The sequence below is a fragment of the Pungitius pungitius genome, chromosome 6 (genome assembly GCF_949316345.1).
Source record: "Pungitius pungitius chromosome 6, fPunPun2.1, whole genome shotgun sequence".
NCBI classification, from domain to species: Eukaryota; Metazoa; Chordata; class Actinopteri; order Perciformes; family Gasterosteidae; genus Pungitius; species Pungitius pungitius.
The window spans coordinates 4896370-4921892 of NC_084905.1; the positions used below are offsets into that span (position 1 = coordinate 4896370).

At 42.1% G+C, this 25523-nt stretch overlaps 10 protein-coding genes across 11 annotated transcripts in view; 5 read left to right on the top strand and 5 right to left on the bottom strand.

Annotated features, from left to right (window-relative positions):
* Window positions 1-5906: 5906 nt before the first annotated feature.
* Window positions 5907-6276, top strand: LOC119195909 (histone H4). Its single transcript, XM_037451230.2, has one exon. The coding sequence runs from the start codon at window positions 5922-5924 to the stop codon at window positions 6231-6233; it is 312 nt and encodes a 103-aa protein (XP_037307127.1). The 5' UTR covers window positions 5907-5921; the 3' UTR covers window positions 6234-6276.
* Window positions 6277-8383: 2107 nt separating this feature from the next.
* Window positions 8384-9669, top strand: LOC119195861 (histone H1-like). The gene has a single exon (XM_037451170.2). The coding sequence runs from the start codon at window positions 8998-9000 to the stop codon at window positions 9628-9630; it is 633 nt and encodes a 210-aa protein (XP_037307067.2). The 5' UTR covers window positions 8384-8997; the 3' UTR covers window positions 9631-9669.
* A 1418-nt stretch (window positions 9670-11087) lies between these two features.
* On the bottom strand, window positions 11088-11985 carry LOC119195877 (histone H3). Its single transcript, XM_037451197.2, has one exon. The coding sequence runs from the start codon at window positions 11979-11981 to the stop codon at window positions 11571-11573; it is 411 nt and encodes a 136-aa protein (XP_037307094.1). The 5' UTR covers window positions 11982-11985; the 3' UTR covers window positions 11088-11570.
* A 155-nt stretch (window positions 11986-12140) lies between these two features.
* The window catches only part of LOC119195887 (histone H2AX), a 207132-nt gene continuing 193749 nt past the window's right edge, over window positions 12141-25523 (top strand). Inside the window, 1 exon segment of the mRNA XM_037451208.2 lies at window positions 12141-12748. Coding sequence (XP_037307105.2) covers window positions 12333-12748 — 416 coding nt within the window. The 5' untranslated portion in view covers window positions 12141-12332.
* LOC119195897 (histone H2B 1/2-like) lies at window positions 13901-14365 on the top strand. Its single transcript, XM_037451218.2, has one exon. The coding sequence runs from the start codon at window positions 13940-13942 to the stop codon at window positions 14309-14311; it is 372 nt and encodes a 123-aa protein (XP_037307115.1). The 5' UTR covers window positions 13901-13939; the 3' UTR covers window positions 14312-14365.
* On the bottom strand, window positions 14846-15778 carry LOC119195862 (histone H1-like). 2 transcript variants are annotated; one of them, XM_062562750.1, is made up of 2 exons: window positions 15258-15778; window positions 14846-15215 (listed from the first exon to the last, which is right to left on the bottom strand). In XM_062562750.1, exons 1-2 carry the CDS (start codon window positions 15735-15737, stop codon window positions 15126-15128), a joined length of 570 nt encoding a protein of 189 aa, XP_062418734.1. In that variant the 5' UTR covers window positions 15738-15778; the 3' UTR covers window positions 14846-15125. The 2 variants fall into 2 exon arrangements, with proteins under 2 accessions (XP_062418734.1, XP_062418733.1); XM_062562749.1 differs by having other exon boundaries at window positions 14848-15778.
* Window positions 18422-18783, bottom strand: LOC119195908 (histone H4). The gene has a single exon (XM_037451229.2). It carries the CDS (start codon window positions 18776-18778, stop codon window positions 18467-18469), a length of 312 nt encoding a protein of 103 aa, XP_037307126.1. The 5' UTR covers window positions 18779-18783; the 3' UTR covers window positions 18422-18466.
* On the bottom strand, window positions 20691-21160 carry LOC134131215 (histone H2B 1/2-like). The gene has a single exon (XM_062562753.1). The coding sequence runs from the start codon at window positions 21119-21121 to the stop codon at window positions 20750-20752; it is 372 nt and encodes a 123-aa protein (XP_062418737.1). The 5' UTR covers window positions 21122-21160; the 3' UTR covers window positions 20691-20749.
* LOC119195882 (histone H2A) lies at window positions 22327-22942 on the bottom strand. The gene has a single exon (XM_037451201.2). The coding sequence runs from the start codon at window positions 22726-22728 to the stop codon at window positions 22342-22344; it is 387 nt and encodes a 128-aa protein (XP_037307098.1). The 5' UTR covers window positions 22729-22942; the 3' UTR covers window positions 22327-22341.
* LOC119195878 (histone H3) lies at window positions 23074-23973 on the top strand. The gene has a single exon (XM_037451198.2). The coding sequence runs from the start codon at window positions 23080-23082 to the stop codon at window positions 23488-23490; it is 411 nt and encodes a 136-aa protein (XP_037307095.1). The 5' UTR covers window positions 23074-23079; the 3' UTR covers window positions 23491-23973.

The window sequence follows — 25523 nt, forward strand, 5'->3', positions numbered from 1 at the left end:
GTGGCACAACTGTCTCTACTTGTGGTCATACGGGGGCCGGAGGCAGTAACGGCATCCTTTCAATCCTACCTGTTAATGTTAAGTGTACGAAAGGAAACCAAATCATACAAACTTACGCATTCCTGGACCCAGGAAGTACAGACACTTTCTGTTCTGAAAGTCTAATGGAGAGACTGAACATTAAAGGAAGAAAAACAAGGATTAATCTACATACAATGGGTCACAGTAGTACTGCTCCAAGTTGTATTGTCGAAGGCTTGGAGATCTCAGAATTTGCTCACAATCAATTCTTTGAGCTTCCAAGTGTGTTTACTCAAAAGGTAATGCCAGTGTCGACACAAAATATCATATCCGAAGAACAGTTGTCAAAGTGGACTTACTTGAAAGAGGTAAATATTCCCCGTATTAACGCAGATGTTGATTTGTTGATTGGCACAAACGCCTCAAAGTTAATGGAGCCATGGGAAGTAGTCAATAGTCAAGGAGAGGGACCATATGCAGTAAGAACTCTATTGGGCTGGGTGGTTAATGGACCTCTCAATGGGAACTGTGCAAAGCAGGGTGAGAGTGGCCACCCTACGGTTAGTGTAAATAGGATTGGTGTTGACAGATTGGAAGAACTATTGATGAAGCAGTACAACCAAGATTTCAGTGAAAATTTCTCTAATGACAAAGAGGAGATGTCAGTAGACGAAAGGAAGTTCATGGAAATAGTGAAGGGTTCAGTGCAGCTTAAAAAAGGACAGTACAACATAAGGTTGCCTTTTAAAGCACCTCATGTAACTATGCCAAACAACTTTTCCGTTGCTAAACAACGCATCAGCTCACTGAAAAGAAAACTTCTAAAAAATCAAGGTTTTCACAAAGAATATGCAACCTTCCTTACTGATGTCATCAATAAAGGATATGCGGAAAAGGTTCCAGAGCATCAGTTGGAACGGACAGATGGGAAAGTGTGGTTTCTCCCTCACCATGGAGTATACCATCCACAGAAAGGAAGCTTGCGCGTTGTGTTCGACTGCGGTGCAGAATTTAAAGGTGTCTCACTGAACAGTCAGCTCCTACAAGGACCAAACCTGACAAGCTCATTGTTAGGAGTGTTAACACGGTTTAGGCAAGAACCTGTAGCAATTATGGCTGATGTGCAATCAATGTTTCATCAAGTTAAAGTTGCAGAGGAACACTCTGACTTTTTAAGGTTCTTGTGGTGGCCAGAAGGGAACCTGGAGCAAGAGCTTGTACAGTACCGTATGACAGTTCATTTATTTGGAGCGGTATCTTCACCTAGTTGTGCATGTTATGCTTTAAAGAAGATTGCCGAGGATAATCAAACTCACTTCTCAGAAGAAGTAATAGACACGGTAGGAAGAAGTTTTTATGTGGATGATCTTTTAAAAAGTTTGCCTTCTGAAGAAGATGCTATCCAAATGGTAAAAAACATTACAGCTATCTGCAAGTTAGGGGGTTTTAATCTCACAAAGTGGATCAGCAATAGCCGTGAGGTGCTATTAGAGATTTCCGAAGAACAAAGATCCAAGAACTTCAAGGAGTTGGATCTAGACAGGGATAAATTGCCAGTTGAACGGGCCCTTGGACTACATTGGTGCATCGAGACGGACGCCTTCAAATTTAAATTTAACATCCGAGAACAACCACATACAAGACGTGGGATGTTATCCATGATCAGTTCTGTCTACGATCCTTTAGGTTTCTTAGCACCTTTCACAATCCCAGCTAAGATAATTCTGCAGGACTTGTGTCGCTTGAAGTGTGGTTGGGATGATTCAATACCCCAAAGCGTTCAACAGAAATGGAACAAATGGATGGAAGATCTCGAGAGTGTGGGAAGTTTCAAGGTCAGCAGGTGCTTTAAACCTAAAGACTTTGGCCATGTCATATCTGCTCAGTTGCATCACTTCTCTGATGCCAGTGAAAGTGCATACGGAACGGTTACATATATCCGGTTGCAAAACAGTAAAAACCAGGTCCATATTGCATTCGTACTTGGAAAGGCAAGGGTTGCCCCACTGAAACAAGTGACCATCCCTCGTTTGGAGCTCACAGCTGCTACTGTAGCTGTTAAGGTGGACAAGATGCTGAGTTCAGAGCTGCAGCTTCCTTTGGAAGAGCCACAATTCTGGACCGACAGTACATCTGTACTAAAGTATATAAAAAAGAGGACAAATTTCTGTGATGCGATCAGATAATGGAACTAACTTTGTGGAAGCTGAAAGAGAGCTCAGAGAAGCGTTAGCTTCATTAGACCACCATAAAGTACAAAAAACGATGGCACAGAATGGAATCAAATGGATTTTCAACCCCCCTGCCGGATCCCATCATGGTGGCATTTGGGAGCGCATCATACGTATGGTTAGGAGGATTCTAAGTACTGTGCTTCATCAGCAATGTCTGGAGGATGAAGGATTTCACACTTTGCTATGCGAAGTGGAATGCATACTCAATGGTCGTCCCATTACACAATTGTCTGATGATCCTAATGACCTCGAGCCATTAACACCAAACCACATTCTGTTGATGAAAGGAAACCCAGTCTATCCACCTGGGCTATTCGAGAAAGGTGATATGTACATTAAAAGAAGATGGAGACAAACTCAGTATTTGGCTGACTTGTTTTGGAAACGATGGACACAAGAGTATATACCGTTGCTGCAGGAAAGGCAAAAGTGGAATGAGGAAAAAAAAGGATTTTTCCCTGGAGACATAGTTGTCGTTGTTGATTCAACAGCACCTCGTGGATCGTGGATACTTGGAAAGATACTACAAACATTTCCTGATAGGAAAGGACTTGTGCGTTCTGTTCGTCTCCAAACCAAAAGTAGTGTAATCGAGAGACCAGTGACAAAGATTTGTCTTCTTTGCGAAGCAGCAGATATGTAAAAAATAATATTGAACTAGCATGATGTTTATGCTGTAAAGTGTATAGATAAGTGAATTGAAACTGATTACTTTAAAATGTTTTTTTTGTTTCAAAGGTAATGGCTCCTTATGTTATAGAATTATGTGAAATTGTCTTGTCTGTCGCCAGAACCAATTAGGGGCCGGTGTGTAAGAGCCATTTTTGTTATTGTTTGTCTGTTAGCCCCACCCCCTAGGGAGGTGAGAGGAGGCGTTTCAGTTAGGCCGCAATGGCTATATAATCAGAAGGGTTACTGGGCACAGGTGTTGGGTGTTGGAAGGGAAATAGTTTTTCGACCGTGAAACGTGAAACGTGAAACGTGAAGCGTGAAGCGTAAAGGTAAACGTGAAGCGTGAAACGTAAAGGTAAACGTGAACGATTGGGAATGGTATGTATATACAAAGAAGAACAATATAAAGGACAGCAAAAAGACTGGTTGACTCATGAACTGTGTCACGCGTCAAAAACAATCCACACGAAACCCCAACCAAGAGGAACTCAATGTGCGAGGCAAAGGGCCTCTACAGGAGGAGAGTTGGTTAAAGGTGGCTCGTTCAATAGTTTTGGACAGGAAGGGAAGGAGGGATACCGGTCTGTAGTTGTTTTCTTCAGAAGGGTTGAGGGTGGGTTTCTTCAGGAGTGGGTTAACTCTTGCCTCCTTCAAAGTGTTGGGAAAACAGCCAAATAACAGAGCATTGTTAATGAGACAAGTGAGGAAAGGAAGAAGATCGGGGCGATTGACTGTAGAATGTGGGATGGAATGGGGTCAAGGGGGCAGGTGGAGGGACAGGCAGAGGTTACCAAGGTAAGAACTTTTTTAGGAGACAGGGGTGTGAAACAGGGAAGTGAGGGCGATTGAGGCAAAGTCTGTGGGATATAGTTTGAAGGAGGTGGGTTGGAGAAGGAGGAGCGCATGTCAGCTATTTTTTTGGTAAAGTAGGTGACAAAGTCTCCTGGAAGGAGGGTGGAGGGGGGAGTAGGACTGGGGGGTTCGAGGAGGTTAGTGAAGATAGAAAATAGTTTTTTGGGGTTGGAAAATGAGGAATCAATTCTAGATTGGTAGAGAGCACTTTTTGCACTTTTGATGGAGGCAGAAAAAGAGGAGAGAAGCGCCTGAAACGCATGGAGGTCATCAGGTTGTTTGTATTTACGCCATTTTCTTTCGGATGCTCGCAGAGTGGCTCTCGTAGCACACACCGGTTCAGACAACCACGGAGCCGGAGGGGATCTGCCAGCCCAATAAAGATAAAGCCGTGTGTTTAGTTAGCGGAGAACATATCGCCGTATTTAAGGATTTCCATTTGAGTGGCATTACGAGAAGCAAGCAGTGAACAAAAGCTTAACCAATGCTAAAAGGCAAGTCCCGCTTCCCAGGCAAACCGTGACCAGAAGGATCAAGGACATTGCGGGAAATAAGGAGCCTAGCTGCAATGTGAAGTGGCAAGTTTTGACTTTTTCTCCTTGGCTTTGGACGAGAGCTGCATCCTCCGTGACACGGCCCAGTTGCTCGTATTCGTCTGTGAAATAAAGCACTTTAATATCACAGAGAAGCTGGCAGCATTGCGCTCAATGAAAGTGACAACGACAGGGAGCGATCTTTTCACAGAGGTAGATGCCTGCATGAACCCGCTGGGTCTGAAATGGGACCGACTCGCAGGTGTCACAAAAGACAACCGTCCAAGTCTCACCAGGAAAAATGTCGGACTTTTGAAACATATGCAAGATAAAGTGACAAATTGATATTTTTGCATTGTGTATGTACTGCTTTAATAAAGAAATAATTAATAGTATGAGAATTTAGTCCGGCATTTTGCCTGGCCCCCCACAATATTTTCTATTTCTCATGTGGCCCCCTGGAAAAAATAATTTCCCACCCCTGATTTAACCTGTGTTCAAAATCAAGCAATGCTTTCAAATTACAAACACAGTACATACATATTCAAACACAGTCGATCAATCATTAGACACAACAATCAATCGGTTTAATTACATCATTGAAAACAAGTATGAACCATTTTGAGGCGTTGTGTTTTATCAATGACAACTGTGTAGTAATTGTGATTATTGTTTGCAGCATGTGTTTCCTTATGTTTTAAACGTGTTTGTTCCCTGGACACAGACCAGTGAGAATTAAGAGGAGTTCCACAGGATGCACCTGAATAAAATACATTATACCATTGTACCAGTTTTTACCAGCGATATTATTCTTGTGGTTAAATATGAGCACAGTGTGTATTTCAAGCCGCTGTGTACTGCATTGTAACAGAGTGTAACCTGTTTGCTGTTTGAACTTACTTATATTGGTTGTGTTACCTCATTTGATACAAGTGAAATCAATTCTGAGTGTTTAATCAATGACATGTATTCTCTATTTGTATTTAATATTTTGCCACTTGTGTTTACCAGTATGCATGACATGTGCATTAGAGTACAGAATGTGTTTTGAGACTGAGAATATGGTTAGATATTTGCTGAAAAGTCTAAGTGAGATCTGCAAATTGTTTTTTACCATGTAAAATGGTATACGGTATTGATTGATTGATTAAGTGGTGCTCTTTCACTTATCCTGGATTTGTTTATTCTACTTTTGTGCAATACCCAACATATCTCATCCTCATTTAGATTGCATCCTTGACAGTCAAGAATTCCCTGTGACCAAAAAATTAAGCCCCACTATGTTATAGACTTCCCACTTTAAGATCAATAACAAGATGAATGGAGACAAATAAATACAGTGAGTGTCACAAAAACAGGCATACGTTCACATGTGCACCATTAATATCTGCTGTTTTGTCTCTGTAAGACCACACATTGTAGTCTTTAATATTGCCGCACTTTGGAACAACGTTTAGTTATCTATGGCACAAAAACACATGTTGGTTCAATGTTGATGATCTAGTGGAGCAAGCTCCGCCTATGTCTTCTTTCACGTCCTCAGAGTGGGTATAAGTATCAGTGAACTACTGCACACTTCATCTACTTGTAACAAAACCATCAACTGAAAATGAGCGGCAGAGGAAAGGGAGGAAAAGGACTCGGCAAAGGAGGCGCCAAGCGCCACCGTAAAGTCCTCCGTGATAACATCCAGGGAATCACCAAGCCCGCTATCCGCCGTCTGGCTCGCCGTGGTGGAGTGAAGCGCATCTCCGGTCTGATCTACGAGGAGACCCGCGGTGTGCTGAAGGTCTTCCTGGAGAACGTGATCCGTGATGCCGTCACCTACACCGAGCACGCCAAGAGGAAGACTGTGACCGCCATGGATGTGGTCTATGCCCTGAAGAGACAGGGACGCACCCTGTACGGCTTCGGAGGATAAAAACCGACTTACCAACCAACACCCAAAGGTCCTTTTAAGGGCCAAACACACACACTCTGAAGAGCTTATATCCTTCGACCTTAAGTAATCAATAAACTAGAAGGAATTGAACTATTATCTTTACCAACAGTGAGAGGTAATGTAGACCCCTGAAATATTTAACTGTCACTGCTAGATTTAATACCAAAAACAGTTGTTGGGGTAAATGAGCTGCATTCTGTCAAAGCCTGAAATTGCAGTTTGATGAGTTTCCCTTAAAAAATACGTACAAATCAGAATGCATGCCCAGGGGTGCACTAAGGGAAGAAAATGTAGGAATCCCAAATATCATCCATGACCTACTTGGAAAAATACTTCATTCTGAGTGATTACAAAGAAATTAAATCATGTTACTTTAAAACACTTGGATCCACAAATGTACCTGGATGGTCACATGGAATTAAATGATACTGGTTATTGTAACACTCCATGGTAGGTCAAGTTTGCTACATAAATCTGCTTAATGCTGGGCAAGGATCAGATGGTAGAGAGAAAGACCACGCTGGTGGGGCTCGGAGTAGAGAGGGTGTGGTTCGATTCCTGGCTGCTCCATGCACCATGTCGAAGTGCCCCTGAGAAAAACATCCAACCCCCAATTGCTCTCTGACTTTCATTACTTTACATTATATTACAGGTTATTTAGCTGACGCTTTCATCCAACGCCAAATTAATCTATACTTACGATACCACAATTCAATACAATTACCACCTGCATGTCTCCCCTGCGACGCCCTGCTGCGAGCAGATTTTAGTTGGGTTTTGCGATGTCAGATGTAGGGCTGGTTGGTGATGGTATTGGGAGAGCCCAAACTTGTATAGGCCCGCAAGGGGTTTCTCCTATGGCCAATCTGTCTCTGTGCATGCCAATATCAAGAGGATGTGCTCAATCTATGATAGAAACATTTCAGTTTAAATGGATCACAAGGGGTCTGAAACATTTGTGAATTAGAAACTGTTCAGTTATTAAAGATAATCTACATTATACAGAGCTGTTTTGTTTAAAAAATAAAACTAAATTGATGAATTTCATATTGTGGGGGAAAATGTATGTTCTTTTATGTAAGGACATCTCTATGATTATACAGCCACCCATCTCTAAGGGCATCTTTAAGCAATATAATAATTTAATTAAGGAATAAATATATCAATAGAAATATATTAAATAATAAATTATGAATTTTAGAATTTTCTATAATCTTAATGTAAGAGTTTAGTACACGTTGAAGGTTAAAAACCTGAATGTTTAAAAGTTCATTCATATGTGGTTTGAGTTTCATTTCATTGTGTATTCATCCTTTTTTACAGTAAAGAATACAATTAATGTATTAAGAATTACATGTGTCTATAACACAGCAGCAAGAAACAGAAGAAAAGGCGGCAGTAGTTGCTAAGAAGTCACCAAAAAAGACAAAGAAACACTAAGAAGGTAAATAAAGGCTGTTTTAAAAACCACCCACTCCATCCTAAAAGTGCCCTTTACTGATTATTATTCAAATATTTACAGCAGACACAACAGTTATACAAGTTTTAAGTGTCACATTGAAGAATGTCCAATTGCTTATCAAGTCCTCATTGACTAAGTAGTTCAACTTAAATACAGGGTACGAAAACATGAAAAATCAGTCTAAGGACAAACATCTTACACAATAGCTATACGTAAGGAGATCTGGTCTATGCCCCGAGGCCTTTATCTGGGTTTTCATGTACATCTTTACTTTGTAATCAAATCATTTGTTCTTTTAAACACAAATTACATTTAAAACAACGTATTGTGTGTTTGAAACCGTGCAAGATGTGATACCATCGAGCAGACTGATATCCAGCAACATGATGCTGGCAAATGTGCATCTAAGTTATCAGAATAATACAAGCTATAAAGGCTTGAGTTAACTCTTTTTACATAATTGATGTAAATGTTTGACAATAATGATGATAGGAATAACACAAATATGTAATATAAAATATCCAACATTCGTAACAATTATAAGGAAGATGTGGATATTTGCATCAAAATCCAAATTTCAGTGCCGACTCCCTCATTCAGCTGAAAATATTTCGGGAAAAAAACAAGTTACTTTGCTAAATGTAATCTTTCCATAATGGGCAACATTTGTTTTTCAGTATGTTTGATCATTACAAGTTGCACTAATAAGAATTGTTATCAGCAGAGGACATGTTGCCGTGAGCAGCTTTACCCCTCTGTCGTCAGTGTGTTTGCTGCTCCCAGAATAACTCCAGTTTATTAAAAACTGATCACTATCTGATGGTGGTTTTTACATTGAGATCCTGAGCAAACATGTGCATCAGTTGAAAAACGACTTTTGGTGGAGATGTGATGCATTTAAATACTTTTAGGTGAGAAATGAGTGTGAAAAGCCTCTGATCAGGGCTGTCCACGGCGCTGAGTAGGTGAGGTTTGGAGGCTCCTCAAACAAAACACATGGATCATCAGAGCTCAACATGACCTCAATATGAAGAGAAATTAGTCCGCTATCGGCTCCTCCACCTTCAGCCTTCACAACTTGATGCACATTTAGTTTAAAGTCTTAAATCAGTGAAGAGAAAACACAAGTGACTCGACTTTCAGACTGCAAGAGAAGCTACGGGCTGGGTTGAGTCTCCACGGTTCTCATGATGTGTTTAAGTGCAGTCCGCTGCTTTGAGCGCTTCATCAGTCTCAAACTCTCGAGTCCTCGACGATACAAACTCACAACAGCGGGACAAAATGGCAGAAGAAGCTCCAGCTCCAGCCGCCGCCGCGCCCAAAGCAGCCAAGAAGAAGGCGTCCAAGCCCAAGAAGGTCGGTCCCAGCGTCTCCGACCTCATCGTGAAAACTGTGGCCGCTTCTAAGGAGCGGAGCGGAGTGTCTGCTGCCGCTGTCAAGAAGGCTCTGACCGCCGGAGGATACGATGTGGAAAAAAATAATGCCCGCGTCAAGACCGCCATCAAGAGCCTGGTGGCCAAGGGGACTCTGGTCCAGATCAAGGGGATTGGGGCCTCTGGCTCCTTCAAAATGAGCAAGACCACTGCCGATAAACCGGCAAAGAAAGCCGCTCCTAAAGCCAAGAAGCCCGCAGCGAAGAAACCTGTAGCGGCCAAAAAGCCCAAAGCAGCGGCTGTGAAGAAAGTTATAGCCGCTAAGAAGTCACCGAAGAAGGCCACGAAACCCGCAGCGGCCAAGAAGGTGTCCAAGAGCCCCAAGAAGGTGGCCAAGAGCCCCAAGAAGGTGGCCAAGAGCCCCAAGAAGGTAGCCAAGAGCCCCAAGAAGGTGGTGCAAAAGGCCCCCGCAGCCAAGAAAGCCCCCGTGAAGAAGGCTGCTAAGCCCAAGGCCAAGAAGGCAGCACCCAAGAAGAAGTGAGCTGAAATCATTCTGAAGAACCAACACCTCTAAAAAAAAGGCTCTTTTAAGAGCCACACAATCCATCCTTAAAGAGCTTTTCTTTCATTCATAAAATGAATAGTACTAGATTTTAATTGAGAATCTGTTTAGCAGTCTGCAATAAGTTAATTAACATTAATTTTATTTTGAGGTAATCAAAGGTTTCACATGGATGGTAAATGAGGAAAATGTAAAATCTTTATTCATTTCTTTTTGACCATCTTTGAGTATTGGCCAACATGACCTAATTTGATAAAGACATGATACATTTTACTTATCCAGACCACATGCAGGTCTCTCATACAAAAGCATCCAAATGTTGCCTGGACTCCAGAATGTGGCCCTTATCATAAGTACTGATCCTTATTTTTAAGAAATGAAAACAATTCAATCAAGTAATTACAGTTCCATTGTAGAAATCAAAGGAATCAAGTATGAAGGACACATTTAACAGCATCAAAAAGGTTTCACACCAACATAATGGGAAGGAAAAAAAACAAGTCTTTTGAATCCATATTTTTCATTTTCCATGTTTTTGGCCATCATAGCCTGCTAAAGAGCATTACTTGAAATCTCACATTACCATGAATTTTTAACCCATAAATGAAGACAATGCTGCTGACAACCTACTTGACAAAGGAACAAATTCCGTGCACCCATGATTCAGTATGAAATCGATCCAAGTTGAAATCATCAACCTTCCACCAGGTCTTTTCACCAGCCGAGTTCCAGAGTTCTTGACCCCTCAAGGTCCAGACCAGGTACCCCCTTACCTGCTCAACCTGCATTTACATTAACAAACATCAGCTGTGTGAACAGACTGAACTATGTGGTGAGTAAATTCGCTTCCTCCCTCTCTGTTCTCCCTCCTACAGAGAGTGAGCAACCAAAACCAGGACCAGAAGCCAAGCCCAGGATGAAGCAGCAGGTACACCAGGACCACTTATTTATCAGACAATTATTTTACTTCAGTGGAGCTAATTTCTGATTAACAGACCACAGCTCATTATGTTGACTTTATAATATATAGAACCATATGAATTGAAATGACATTACATGACGTTACAGATTTTGTTTTTTATCATTTTTAAAAACATACATTTAATGAAATGCAGTGTATGAAAACTATACTATGCTCAGACAGAGGTTTAACAAGATAAATAATTTAGGTAAGATGTTGAACTATTTCATCACAAAGCAATTGAAGTAGTCTGTGTAAAAAATCATTCAGAAAGCTTCAACTGATCCAGAACGCTGCATTTTGAGTATTCACTAAAACCAGAAAAGTAGATCACATCACTACAGTTCAGGTCTCTCCACTGGCTTCCTTTTAAACAAAGAATTTACTTCATAATCCCTCTGTTGGGATTTAAAGCACTGAATGGTTTGGAAGTACATTTCTGATATGCGGTTACATTATGAACCGCCACAAACCAGTAGGTTGTCGGTCTAATCTGTTGCCAGTTAAAAATTAAGCAGCAGAGTTTTTCTGCTACACATACCGTGATCAAAATTCTAGAAAGCTGCAGAATACCTCAGCGCCTTTAAAACTAGGTTAGACTTTTGTTTGCTGCTGTAGTCTTATGTCAACCAATTTGGATGTTAGTGTTGGTACATGGAATTGTATTGTTTAATTGTGCCATAAAAATAAACAATGTGTAAATGAATGTTTCTTTACTCAAAAGTTAACCAAGCTTCATATCTTGGACTGTTCATTTATCAAACAATGCTCTGTTTAATAAAACACCTGCTAAGTCAAATACAATGCATGTCTCACATATGATGCAATAATTATTCCAGTTTATAATTGAACCATATTCAAGAACATGGCCATAATTCTGCAGAAAAGGAATTTGTTCTTTTGAGAAAGTGTGGTGGCTCTGAAAAGAGCCGTTGTTGTGTGGGGAGAATCAGAAGGTTTAAGCTCGCTCTCCGCGGATGCGACGGGCCAGCTGAATGTCTTTGGGCATGATGGTGACCCTCTTGGCGTGGATGGCGCACAGGTTGGTGTCCTCGAACAGACCCACCAGGTAAGCCTCGCTGGACTCCTGCAGAGCCATAACAGCAGAGCTTTGGAAGCGCAGGTCCGTCTTGAAGTCCTGAGCGATTTCCCTCACCAGACGCTGGAAGGGCAGCTTGCGGATCAGCAGCTCCGTGGATTTCTGGTAGCGACGGATCTCTCTCAGAGCCACGGTACCGGGCCTGTAACGGTGAGGTTTCTTCACGCCGCCGGTGGCCGGGGCGCTCTTACGGGCAGCCTTGGTGGCCAGCTGCTTCCTGGGGGCTTTGCCTCCGGTGGACTTACGGGCGGTCTGCTTGGTTCGTGCCATGATCGGCTCGTCTAGCTCTGGATTAGAGAAGTGTGTTTTGAGAGGAGACACGCGGCTCTTAAAGTGTGGACCGGCTGTGGACCGTTGACGCAGATTCAGATCTGCGGGCCCTGATTGGTGGAGGACTCCTCCTGGAGCTCAGCCCCGACTCCACAAGCGAGTCTCTGCTGCTCATTGGTGGAAAATGATTTCAAACTGTCCGCCAAAACTCGGAGTGGCGCCCTGTGTGCTCGTGCCTGGAGGCTCTTCTCTGGTTGGTCCGCATGTCAGGAACCGTCCCGCCCGCTCCGCGGACATATAAAGGAGGGTTTGGCTGAATGAGCGGCACTTCCTTCTTTGTAATCATCAACAATGAGCGGCAGAGGCAAAACCGGTGGCAAAGCCAGAGCGAAGGCCAAGACCCGCTCCTCTCGTGCCGGACTCCAGTTCCCAGTCGGTCGTGTCCACAGACATCTGCGCAAAGGCAACTATGCGCAGCGTGTCGGCGCAGGAGCCCCCGTCTACCTGGCGGCTGTGCTGGAGTACCTGACCGCTGAGATCCTGGAGCTGGCTGGAAACGCTGCCCGCGACAACAAGAAGACTCGCATCATCCCGCGTCACCTGCAGCTGGCTGTCCGCAACGACGAGGAGCTCAACAAGCTGCTGGGCGGAGTGACCATCGCTCAGGGCGGCGTGCTGCCCAACATCCAGGCTGTGCTTCTGCCCAAGAAGACCGAGAAGCCCGCCAAGTCAAAGTAAACCAAGAGACAACTATCCACACCACAAAGGTTCTTTTAAGAGCCACCCACACTTCTGAAAAGAGCTATGATCCTCAAACTGTTTAAATGATCTTATGAAGTTACACAATTCTTATTTTAATTTTCTACCAAACCCACATGCCCATATAATGTGGAATCATATGCATTTGAGGGATTGGTATTGATGCATGCATTTATCTAATCATTATTTCAGTCAAGTTGTTCATCAGCATGATGGTCTGGGGACAAATGATAGTTTTGCTGTATAATTCTACAAAGAGCTATTATCTATTATGTTTTGAAAGTAGAAAATCAACAAGAATGACACTGATATTTAAGCTTTGAGCTTGACATCACTGATGCCATTACCACTTTCACATACCAGTAGAAATGCAGTGGGCACCTTGATAAATAGCCAAAAACATGCATATAGACAAAAGCAGAATTCGTTTTAGCTGTTGAGAATCAGACACGTGAGGAAGACATAATGGTAAAACTACGAAATGAATGTCAAAAAAGCTTTTGGCATTTTAAACAAGACACAAATCATAACCTACAAATCTGGCGATAGGGCCATACTGCTTTATGAATCAGACACCCGCCATTAGATCACAAATATGTGTCCTATGCCAAACTAAACAAGGAAGCAAGTAGCCTGATCTATTAAATATATACCCTAATATTCATTTAGAAAGTCTACTTAAGGCTAGATTGATTTATGTTTTAGGCTACAATAGCAACACTTTAATATTATCTCAAGCCCTTGAAAGGTTATTTGTCAAAATGAACAACAGATTTGCAAAATCTACCTAGTGTATTTCTTTTGTTTTGTTTTGTTTTCAAACTCCAGAAGAAAAAGGGCCACCATAATTATAGTCAATTTATAACACAGGACACTGAAATTCATGTACAGTACTGATCCTCGCATCCCTTATAATAGTGTAACATAATACAACTGACTTGGCTATAAGCTTGGATCATATGACAGTGTACATTACCAAACAACTTGGTGTTTTTTGTCTTGAATGACCCTTTAGAAATTCAGTCTGGGACAGCAGAGAAATCTGCATAGAAGCACAGTGTGTGTGACGTAGGGAGCACTCAGATAACAACCAATCACTCTTGAGGAAGCGCACAGTGAATTTTGCATCTAGTTGGTATATAGATTTCACCTTCCCAGTGGAACAGCATTATCGCTGAGTTTTCGAGAGATATTCAGTTATGCCTGAAGTTGTGAAAGCGCCCAAGAAGGGCTCCAAGAAAGCCGTGTCTAAGGCCGTGAGCAAGAGCGGCAAGAAGAAGAGAAAGACCAGGAAGGAGAGCTACGCCATCTACGTGTACAAGGTGATGAAGCAGGTCCACCCCGACACCGGCATCTCCTCCAAGGCAATGGGCATCATGAACTCGTTCGTGAGCGACATCTTTGAGCGCATCGCCGGTGAGGCCTCTCGTCTGGCTCACTACAACAAGCGCTCCACCATCACCTCCCGGGAGATCCAGACCGCCGTCCGCCTGCTGCTGCCCGGCGAGCTGGCGAAGCACGCCGTGTCTGAGGGAACCAAGGCCGTGACCAAGTACACCAGCTCCAAGTAGACCTCCTCTAGACCACCAGCCCAACGGCTCTTTTAAGAGCCACCCACTTCTACTAAAGACCATCTAATGCCCATTGTTATAAACATTTACCTCATTTAGGAATTCTTTAAATAATACTTAGTTGACCACAGGTGATGGCTAGTTGAGGTACATATTTAAGTCTATGGTGTTATTTTGTTTTTAATATATAAATATATCTCTGACAAGCAGGTTGTCTGCAGCATTGTCTTCATTTATGGGTTAAATATTCATGGTAGTGTGAAATTTTAAGCTATTTAATGCTCTTTAGCAGACTATGATGGCCAAAAATATGGATTCAAAGGAACTGAAACCTTATTGATGCTGTTAAATGTGTCCATCATACTTATTCCTTTGATTTCTCACATGGAACTGTAATTACTTGATTGAATTGACGTTTTCATTTCTTAAAAATAAGGATCAGTACTGATGATGGGGGCCAAATTCTGGAGTCCGGGCAACATTTGGATGCTTTTGAGAAAGACGTGCATGTGGTCTGGACACCATTTATCATGTCTTTATTAAATTAGGTCATGTTGGCCGATGCTCAAAAATGATCAAAAAGAAATGAAAGTGAAGATTTGGCGTTTTACTCATTTACCATCCATGTGAAACCTGTGGTTGACATTCATTTGATTTCAAGGTAAATTTCTCTAATCAACTTATTGCAGATTCTCAATTAAAATCTAGTATTATTAATTTGATGAATGAAAGGAAAGCTCTTTAAGGATGAATTATGTGGCTCTTAAAAGAGCCTTTTTTTTTAGAGGTGTTGGTTCTTCAGAAGGATCTCAGCTCACTTCTTCTTGGGTGCTGCCTTCTTGGCCTTGGGCTTAGCAGCCTTCTTCACGGGGGCTTTCTTTGTTGCAGGGGCCTTTTTCACCACCTTCTTGGGGCTCTTGGCCACCTTCTTGGGGCTCTTGGCTACCTTCTTGGGGCTCTTGGCCACCTTCTTGGCCGCGGTGGGTTTCGTGGCCTTCTTCGGTGACTTCTTAGCGGCTACAACTTTCTTCACTGCCGCTGCTTTGGGCTTTTTGGCCGCTACTGGTTTCTTCGCTGCAGGCTTCTTGGCTTTAGGAGCGGCTTTCTTTGCCGGTTTATCGGCAGTGGTCTTGCTCATTTTGAAGGAGCCAGAGGCCCCGATCCCCTTGATCTGGACCAGAGTCCCCTTGGACACCAGGCTCTTGATGGCGGTCTTGACGCGGGCCTTGTTCTTGTCCACATCGTATCCTCCGGCGGTCAGAGCCTTCTTGACGGCGGCAGCAGACACGCCGCTCCGCTCCTTGGATGCGGCAACAGTTTTCACGATGAGGTCCGAGACGCTGGGACCGACTTTCTTGGGCTTGGAAACCTTCTTCTTGGCTGCTTTGGGCGCGGCGGCGGCTGGTGCTGGAGCTTCTTCTGCCATTTTGTCCCGCTGTTGTGAGTTTGTATCGTCAAAGACTCGAGAGTTTGAGACTGAAGAGCTCAAAGCAGCGGACTGCACTTAAACACATCATGAGAACCGTGGAGACTCAACCCAGCCCGTAGCTTCTCATGCAGTCTGAAAGTCGAGTCACTTGTGTTTTCTCTTCACTGATTTAAGACTTTAAACTAAATGTGCATCAAGTTGTGAAGGCTGAAGGTGGAGGAGCCGATAGCGGACTAGTTTCTCTTCATATTGAGGTCATGTTGAGCTCTGATGATCCATGTGTTTTGTTTGAGGAGCCCCCAAACCTCACCTACTCAGCGCCGTGGACAGTACTGATCAGAGGCTTTTTACACTAATTTCTCACCTAAAAGTATTTAAAATTCTTCACATCTCCACCAAAAGTCGTTTTTCAACTGATGCACATGTTTGCTCAGGATCTCAATGGAAAAACCACCATCAGATAGTGATCAGTTTTTAATAAACTGGAGTTATTCTGGGAGCAGCAAACACACTGACGACAGAGGGGTAAAGCTGCTCACGGCAACATGTCCTCTGCTGATAACATTTCTTATTAGTGCAACTTGTAATGATTAAACATACTGAAAAACAAATGTTGCCCATTATGGAAAGATTACATTTAGCAAAGTAACTTGTTTTTTTCCCGAAATATTTTCATCTGAATAAGGGAGTTGGCACTGAAATTTGGATTTTGATGAAAATATCCACGTCATCCTTATAATTGTTACGAATGTTGGATATTTTATATTACGTATTTGTGTTATTCCTATCATCATTATTGTCAAACATTCAACATCACTTATGTAAAAAGAGTTAGCTCAAGCAATACAATACAATAACTTGTATTATTCTAAAACTAGATGCACATCTGCCAGCATCATGTTGCTGGATATCACAGTCTGCTCGATGGTATCTCATCTTGGACAGTTTCAAACTTACAATACGTAGTTTTAAATGTCATTTGTGTTTAAAAGAAATGATTTGATTACAAAGTAAAGATGTACATGAAAACCCAGATGAAGGCCTCGGGGCATAGACCAGATCTAGATGTACATGTTATAACTTTACGTATAGCTATATGTGTAAGATGTTTGTCCTTAGACTGATTTTTCATGTTTCCGTACCCTGTATTTAAGTTGAACTACTTAGTCAATGAGGACTTGATAAGCAATTGGACGTTCTTCAATGTGACATTTAAAACTTGTGTCTGCTGTAAATATTTGAATAATAATCAGTAAAGGGCACTTATAGGATGGAGTGGGTGGTTTTTAAAACAGCCTTTATTTACCTTCTTAGTGTTTCTTTGTCTTTTTTGGTGACTTCTTAGCGACTACTGCCGCCTTTTCTTCTGTTTCTTGCTGCTGTGACTTACTGTAAAAAAGGATGAATACACAATGAAATGAAACTCAAACCACATATGAATGAACTTTTAAACATTCAGGTTTTTAACCTTCAACGTGTACTAAACTCTTACATTAAGATAATAGAAAATTCTAAAAATCATAATTTATTATTCAATATATTTCTATTGATATATTTATTCCTTAATTAAATTATTATATTGCTTAAAGATGCCCTTAGAGATGGGTGGCTGTATAATCATAGAGATGTCCTTACATAAAAGAAAATACATTTTCCCCCACAATATGAAATTCATCAATTTATTTTTATTTTTTAAACAAAACAGCTCTGTATGATGTAGATTATCTTTAATAACTGAACAGTTTCTAATTCACAAATGTTTCAGACCCCTTGGGATCCATTTAAACTGAAATGTTTCTATCATAGATTGAGCACATCCTCTTGATATTGGCATGCACAGAGGCAGATTGCCAATAGGAGAAACCCCTTGCGGGCCTATACAGGTTTGGGCTGTCCCAATACCATCACCAACCAGCCCTACATCTGACATCGCAAAACCCAACTAAAATCTGCTCGCAGCAGGGCGTCGCAGGGGAGACATGCAGGTGGTAATTGTATTGAATTGTGGTATCGTAAGTATAGATTAATTTGGCGTTGGATGAAAGCGTCAGCTAAATAACCTGTAATATAATGTAAAGTAATGAAAGTCAGTTGGATGTTTTTCTCAGGGGCACTTCGACATGGTGCATGGAGCAGCCAGGAATCGAACCACACCCTCTCTACTCCGAGCCCCACCAGCGTGGTCTTTCTCTGTAGAAATCCATTCCATAACGCTCTGTAGTTATAGGTATGACCATCTGATCCTTGCCCAGCATTAAGCAGATTTATTTAGCAAACTTGACCTACCTTGGAGTGTTACAATAACCAGTATCATTTAATTCCATGTGTCCATTCAGGTAAATTTGTGGATCCAAATGTTTTAAAGAAATCACACAGAATGAAGTATATTTTTCCAAGTCAGCCATGAATGATTTGTGGGATTCCTATATTTTCTTCCCCTAGTGCACCCTGGGCATGCATTCTGATTTGTACGTATTTTTTAAGGGAAACTCATCAAACTGCAATTTCAGGCTTTGACAGAATGCAGCTCATTTACCCCAACAACGGTTTTTGGTATTAAATCTAGCAGTGACAGTTAAATATTTCAGGGGTCTACATTACCTCTCACTGTTGGTAAAGATAATAGTTCATTTATTGATTACTTAAGGTCGAAGGATATAAGCTCTTCAGAGTGTGTGTGTTTGGCCCTTAAAAGGACCTTTGGGTGTTGGTTGGTAAGTCGGTTTTTATCCTCCGAAGCCGTACAGGGTGCGTCCCTGTCTCTTCAGGGCATAGACCACATCCATGGCGGTCACAGTCTTCCTCTTGGCGTGCTCGGTGTAGGTGACGGCATCACGGATCACGTTCTCCAGGAAGACCTTCAGCACACCGCGGGTCTCCTCGTAGATCAGACCGGAGATGCGCTTCACTCCACCACGGCGAGCAAGACGGCGGATAGCGGGCTTGGTGATTCCCTGGATGTTATCACGGAGGACTTTACGGTGGCGCTTGGCGCCTCCTTTGCCGAGTCCTTTTCCTCCCTTTCCTCTGCCGCTCATTTTCAGTTGATGGTTTTGTTACAAGTAGATGAAGAGTGCAGTAGTTCACTGATACTTATACCCACTCTGAGGACGTGAAAGAAGACATAGGCGGAGCTTGCTCCACTAGATCATCAACATTGAACCAACATGTGTTTTTGTGCCATAGATAACTAAACATTGTTCCAAAGTGCGGCAATATTAAAGACTACAATGTGTGGTCTTACAGAGACAAAACAGCAGATATTAATGGTGCACATGTGAACGTATGCCTGTTTTTGTGACACTCACTGTATTTATTTGTCTCCATTCATCTTGTTATTGATCTTAAAGTGGGAAGTCTATAACATAGTGGGGCTTAATTTTTTGGTCACAGGGAATTCTTGACTGTCAAGGATGCAATCTAAATGAGGATGAGATCTGTTGGGTATTGCACAAAAGTAGAATAAACAAATCCAGGATAAGTGAAAAAGCACCACTTAATCAATCAATACCTTATACTATTTTACATGGTAAAACACAATTTGCAGATCTCACTTATATGAGATATATATACATATATATATATACATATATATATATATATATATATATAGATATATATACATATATATATATATATATATATATATATATATATATATATATATATATATATATATATATATATATATATATATATATATATATATATATACATATATATATACACATATACACATGTATATATATACATATATATATGTATATACATATATATACATATACATATACATATATACATATATATATATTTGTCTACGAACATCGATTTAATCAAATCGTCATGTTTAATAAACAAAAACTTAGGAGAGCATCTCCGGTTGACACAACATTCAAAGTGGTGCTTTTATTTGATTCTATAGAGCCAAATCCAGGTCAAAAGTTTTATGTTTTAACAACGTTATTTGATAAGCTTTTGAACCGGAACTACATCCTGTGGGAGAACATGGAGGCGAGAAACCTAGGAGAGCATTGCCTCTGCTGTCTCCTTGGCAGAAGGAAGCTTGGGCAGGGGAACAAAGTGAGCTATCTTGGCAAACAGTTCAACAATGTCAAACAAAGGCAGGCCGGTAACAATATCCAGTGATATGTGTGACCAAGGCCGCCGAGGCTCCAGAAAGGGACGTCGTAACCCCGGTTGGTTTCCGGCGGCAGGCCTTGTTCTGGGCGCAAACCTAAGGAGCGACCACAAACCCCCCCTCACTCATGTCCCTCTCGAGGGATGGCCGCCAGGAGCGCTGCCTGAAGAAGCTGACCGTCCGCCTGACCTCTGAACGAAAGTTACATTACATTACATGTCATTTAGCTGACGCTTTTATCCAAAGCGACGTACAATAAGTGCATTTCCACATAGATACAAACTCAGAAAACAAGTAACAAGAAAGTACATTTTTCATCAAATAAGCAGTTACAAAACATGTTATAGAAAAGTGCCATTATAAGTACAATTTAAGTGCTATCATTTGTTAGTGCTACGGTTTGCTAGTGTTTTAGTCAAGGTAGAGTCTAAAGAGGAGTTTTTGACGGAAGATGTATAGGCTCTCTGCAGTCCTGATGTCATCGGAGAGCTAATTTCACCATCTGGGAGCCAGGACAGCGAAGAGTCGCAATCTTGCCGATAAATGAAGACAATGTTGCAGACAACCTACTTGACAAGCTGGTCAGTATATAATATATATATATATATATATATAAACACACATATAGTATATACAGTATATATATATATAAACACACATAGTATATACAGTATATATATCTCAATATTATAAACAAAATAACACCATAGACTTAAATATGTACCTCAACTAGCCATCACCTGTGGTCAACTAAGTATTATTTAAAGAATTCCTAAATGAGGTAAATGTTTATAACAATGGGCATTAGATGGTCTTTAGTAGAAGTGGGTGGCTCTTAAAAGAGCCGTTGGGCTGGTGGTCTAGAGGAGGTCTACTTGGAGCTGGTGTACTTGGTCACGGCCTTGGTTCCCTCAGACACGGCGTGCTTCGCCAGCTCGCCGGGCAGCAGCAGGCGGACGGCGGTCTGGATCTCCCGGGAGGTGATGGTGGAGCGCTTGTTGTAGTGAGCCAGACGAGAGGCCTCACCGGCGATGCGCTCAAAGATGTCGCTCACGAACGAGTTCATGATGCCCATTGCCTTGGAGGAGATGCCGGTGTCGGGGTGGACCTGCTTCATCACCTTGTACACGTAGATGGCGTAGCTCTCCTTCCTGGTCTTTCTCTTCTTCTTGCCGCTCTTGCTCACGGCCTTAGACACGGCTTTCTTGGAGCCCTTCTTGGGCGCTTTCACAACTTCAGGCATAACTGAATATCTCTCGAAAACTCAGCGATAATGCTGTTCCACTGGGAAGGTGAAATCTATATACCAACTAGATGCAAAATTCACTGTGCGCTTCCTCAAGAGTGATTGGTTGTTATCTGAGTGCTCCCTACGTCACACACACTGTGCTTCTATGCAGATTTCTCTGCTGTCCCAGACTGAATTTCTAAAGGGTCATTCAAGACAAAAAACACCAAGTTGTTTGGTAATGTACACTGTCATATGATCCAAGCTTATAGCCAAGTCAGTTGTATTATGTTACACTATTATAAGGGATGCGAGGATCAGTACTGTACATGAATTTCAGTGTCCTGTGTTATAAATTGACTATAATTATGGTGGCCCTTTTTCTTCTGGAGTTTGAAAACAAAACAAAACAAAAGAAATACACTAGGTAGATTTTGCAAATCTGTTGTTCATTTTGACAAATAACCTTTCAAGGGCTTGAGATAATATTAAAGTGTTGCTATTGTAGCCTAAAACATAAATCAATCTAGCCTTAAGTAGACTTTCTAAATGAATATTAGGGTATATATTTAATAGATCAGGCTACTTGCTTCCTTGTTTAGTTTGGCATAGGACACATATTTGTGATCTAATGGCGGGTGTCTGATTCATAAAGCAGTATGGCCCTATCGCCAGATTTGTAGGTTATGATTTGTGTCTTGTTTAAAATGCCAAAAGCTTTTTTGACATTCATTTCGTAGTTTTACCATTATGTCTTCCTCACGTGTCTGATTCTCAACAGCTAAAACGAATTCTGCTTTTGTCTATATGCATGTTTTTGGCTATTTATCAAGGTGCCCACTGCATTTCTACTGGTATGTGAAAGTGGTAATGGCATCAGTGATGTCAAGCTCAAAGCTTAAATATCAGTGTCATTCTTGTTGATTTTCTACTTTCAAAACATAATAGATAATAGCTCTTTGTAGAATTATACAGCAAAACTATCATTTGTCCCCAGACCATCATGCTGATGAACAACTTGACTGAAATAATGATTAGATAAATGCATGCATCAATACCAATCCCTCAAATGCATATGATTCCACATTATATGGGCATGTGGGTTTGGTAGAAAATTAAAATAAGAATTGTGTAACTTCATAAGATCATTTAAACAGTTTGAGGATCATAGCTCTTTTCAGAAGTGTGGGTGGCTCTTAAAAGAACCTTTGTGGTGTGGATAGTTGTCTCTTGGTTTACTTTGACTTGGCGGGCTTCTCGGTCTTCTTGGGCAGAAGCACAGCCTGGATGTTGGGCAGCACGCCGCCCTGAGCGATGGTCACTCCGCCCAGCAGCTTGTTGAGCTCCTCGTCGTTGCGGACAGCCAGCTGCAGGTGACGCGGGATGATGCGAGTCTTCTTGTTGTCGCGGGCAGCGTTTCCAGCCAGCTCCAGGATCTCAGCGGTCAGGTACTCCAGCACAGCCGCCAGGTAGACGGGGGCTCCTGCGCCGACACGCTGCGCATAGTTGCCTTTGCGCAGATGTCTGTGGACACGACCGACTGGGAACTGGAGTCCGGCACGAGAGGAGCGGGTCTTGGCCTTCGCTCTGGCTTTGCCACCGGTTTTGCCTCTGCCGCTCATTGTTGATGATTACAAAGAAGGAAGTGCCGCTCATTCAGCCAAACCCTCCTTTATATGTCCGCGGAGCGGGCGGGACGGTTCCTGACATGCGGACCAACCAGAGAAGAGCCTCCAGGCACGAGCACACAGGGCGCCACTCCGAGTTTTGGCGGACAGTTTGAAATCATTTTCCACCAATGAGCAGCAGAGACTCGCTTGTGGAGTCGGGGCTGAGCTCCAGGAGGAGTCCTCCACCAATCAGGGCCCGCAGATCTGAATCTGCGTCAACGGTCCACAGCCGGTCCACACTTTAAGAGCCGCGTGTCTCCTCTCAAAACACACTTCTCTAATCCAGAGCTAGACGAGCCGATCATGGCACGAACCAAGCAGACCGCCCGTAAGTCCACCGGAGGCAAAGCCCCCAGGAAGCAGCTGGCCACCAAGGCTGCCCGTAAGAGCGCCCCGGCCACCGGCGGCGTGAAGAAACCTCACCGTTACAGGCCCGGTACCGTGGCTCTGAGAGAGATCCGTCGCTACCAGAAATCCACGGAGCTGCTGATCCGCAAGCTGCCCTTCCAGCGTCTGGTGAGGGAAATCGCTCAGGACTTCAAGACGGACCTGCGCTTCCAAAGCTCTGCTGTTATGGCTCTGCAGGAGTCCAGCGAGGCTTACCTGGTGGGTCTGTTCGAGGACACCAACCTGTGCGCCATCCACGCCAAGAGGGTCACCATCATGCCCAAAGACATTCAGCTGGCCCGTCGCATCCGCGGAGAGCGAGCTTAAACCTTCTGATTCTCCCCACACAACAACGGCTCTTTTCAGAGCCACCACACTTTCTCAAAAGAACAAATTCCTTTTCTGCAGAATTATGGCCATGTTCTTGAATATGGTTCAATTATAAACTGGAATAATTATTGCATCATATGTGAGACATGCATTGTATTTGACTTAGCAGGTGTTTTATTAAACAGAGCATTGTTTGATAAATGAACAGTCCAAGATATGAAGCTTGGTTAACTTTTGAGTAAAGAAACATTCATTTACACATTGTTTATTTTTATGGCACAATTAAACAATACAATTCCATGTACCAACACTAACATCCAAATTGGTTGACATAAGACTACAGCAGCAAACAAAAGTCTAACCTAGTTTTAAAGGCGCTGAGGTATTCTGCAGCTTTCTAGAATTTTGATCACGGTATGTGTAGCAGAAAAACTCTGCTGCTTAATTTTTAACTGGCAACAGATTAGACCGACAACCTACTGGTTTGTGGCGGTTCATAATGTAACCGCATATCAGAAATGTACTTCCAAACCATTCAGTGCTTTAAATCCCAACAGAGGGATTATGAAGTAAATTCTTTGTTTAAAAGGAAGCCAGTGGAGAGACCTGAACTGTAGTGATGTGATCTACTTTTCTGGTTTTAGTGAATACTCAAAATGCAGCGTTCTGGATCAGTTGAAGCTTTCTGAATGATTTTTTACACAGACTACTTCAATTGCTTTGTGATGAAATAGTTCAACATCTTACCTAAATTATTTATCTTGTTAAACCTCTGTCTGAGCATAGTATAGTTTTCATACACTGCATTTCATTAAATGTATGTTTTTAAAAATGATAAAAAACAAAATCTGTAACGTCATGTAATGTCATTTCAATTCATATGGTTCTATATATTATAAAGTCAACATAATGAGCTGTGGTCTGTTAATCAGAAATTAGCTCCACTGAAGTAAAATAATTGTCTGATAAATAAGTGGTCCTGGTGTACCTGCTGCTTCATCCTGGGCTTGGCTTCTGGTCCTGGTTTTGGTTGCTCACTCTCTGTAGGAGGGAGAACAGAGAGGGAGGAAGCGAATTTACTCACCACATAGTTCAGTCTGTTCACACAGCTGATGTTTGTTAATGTAAATGCAGGTTGAGCAGGTAAGGGGGTACCTGGTCTGGACCTTGAGGGGTCAAGAACTCTGGAACTCGGCTGGTGAAAAGACCTGGTGGAAGGTTGATGATTTCAACTTGGATCGATTTCATACTGAATCATGGGTGCATGAGTTTGTGTTATGAGTTTTGCTAAATGTTATCTTTATTTCACAAAATAAACTACATTTAAAGAAATTATTGCTTAATTAGTCACACGAAAACCAAACTAAATTAAAGCTGCGAGCAGCGTTGGACGGGTCCTCGTCGGGGCACGGGCCGGACGGTTACAAATGCAGCCGAGGAACACTGTTCAGAAGTCAGTGTTTGTTAATCTTGTGGAGCAACGCCAGGATTGCCGCTTTGCAAACTTCATCTTTAACATTATCATGGTATTAGGCCTTTTATCTCAACATATAACAAGGACATACTGATGTACCATTAAAAATTAAAGCCTCTCAGAATACCATACATGGGCCAACTTCCTTCAAAATCTTGGTCATTTTCAGATTAGGTTTAAAAGGAATCAATCAATACTTTCATGACCATTCCACTTCAGGCAAAGAGTACACATCACCAGGGTGTGACTTGGTAATAACCAGGATCTTGGGATGTACCATTCCAAAATAAAAGGCTCTCAAATTACCATAGATGAGGCAATTTCCTTCTAAATCTATTACAAGAATACATTTGGTCATTTCCAGATTAGATTTAAAATGAAACAATCAATAGTTTCATGACCATTCCACTTCAGGAAGAGAGTACACATCACTAACTAACTAGCAATGGGAGAAGTGTCAATGAAGAAAAACTAAACTTGTCAATCATAAAAAAAATTTAGCCAAAGAGGTGCCTCCAAACACATTGTGAGAATTCTGGCCTACTGGTCTGCCCAC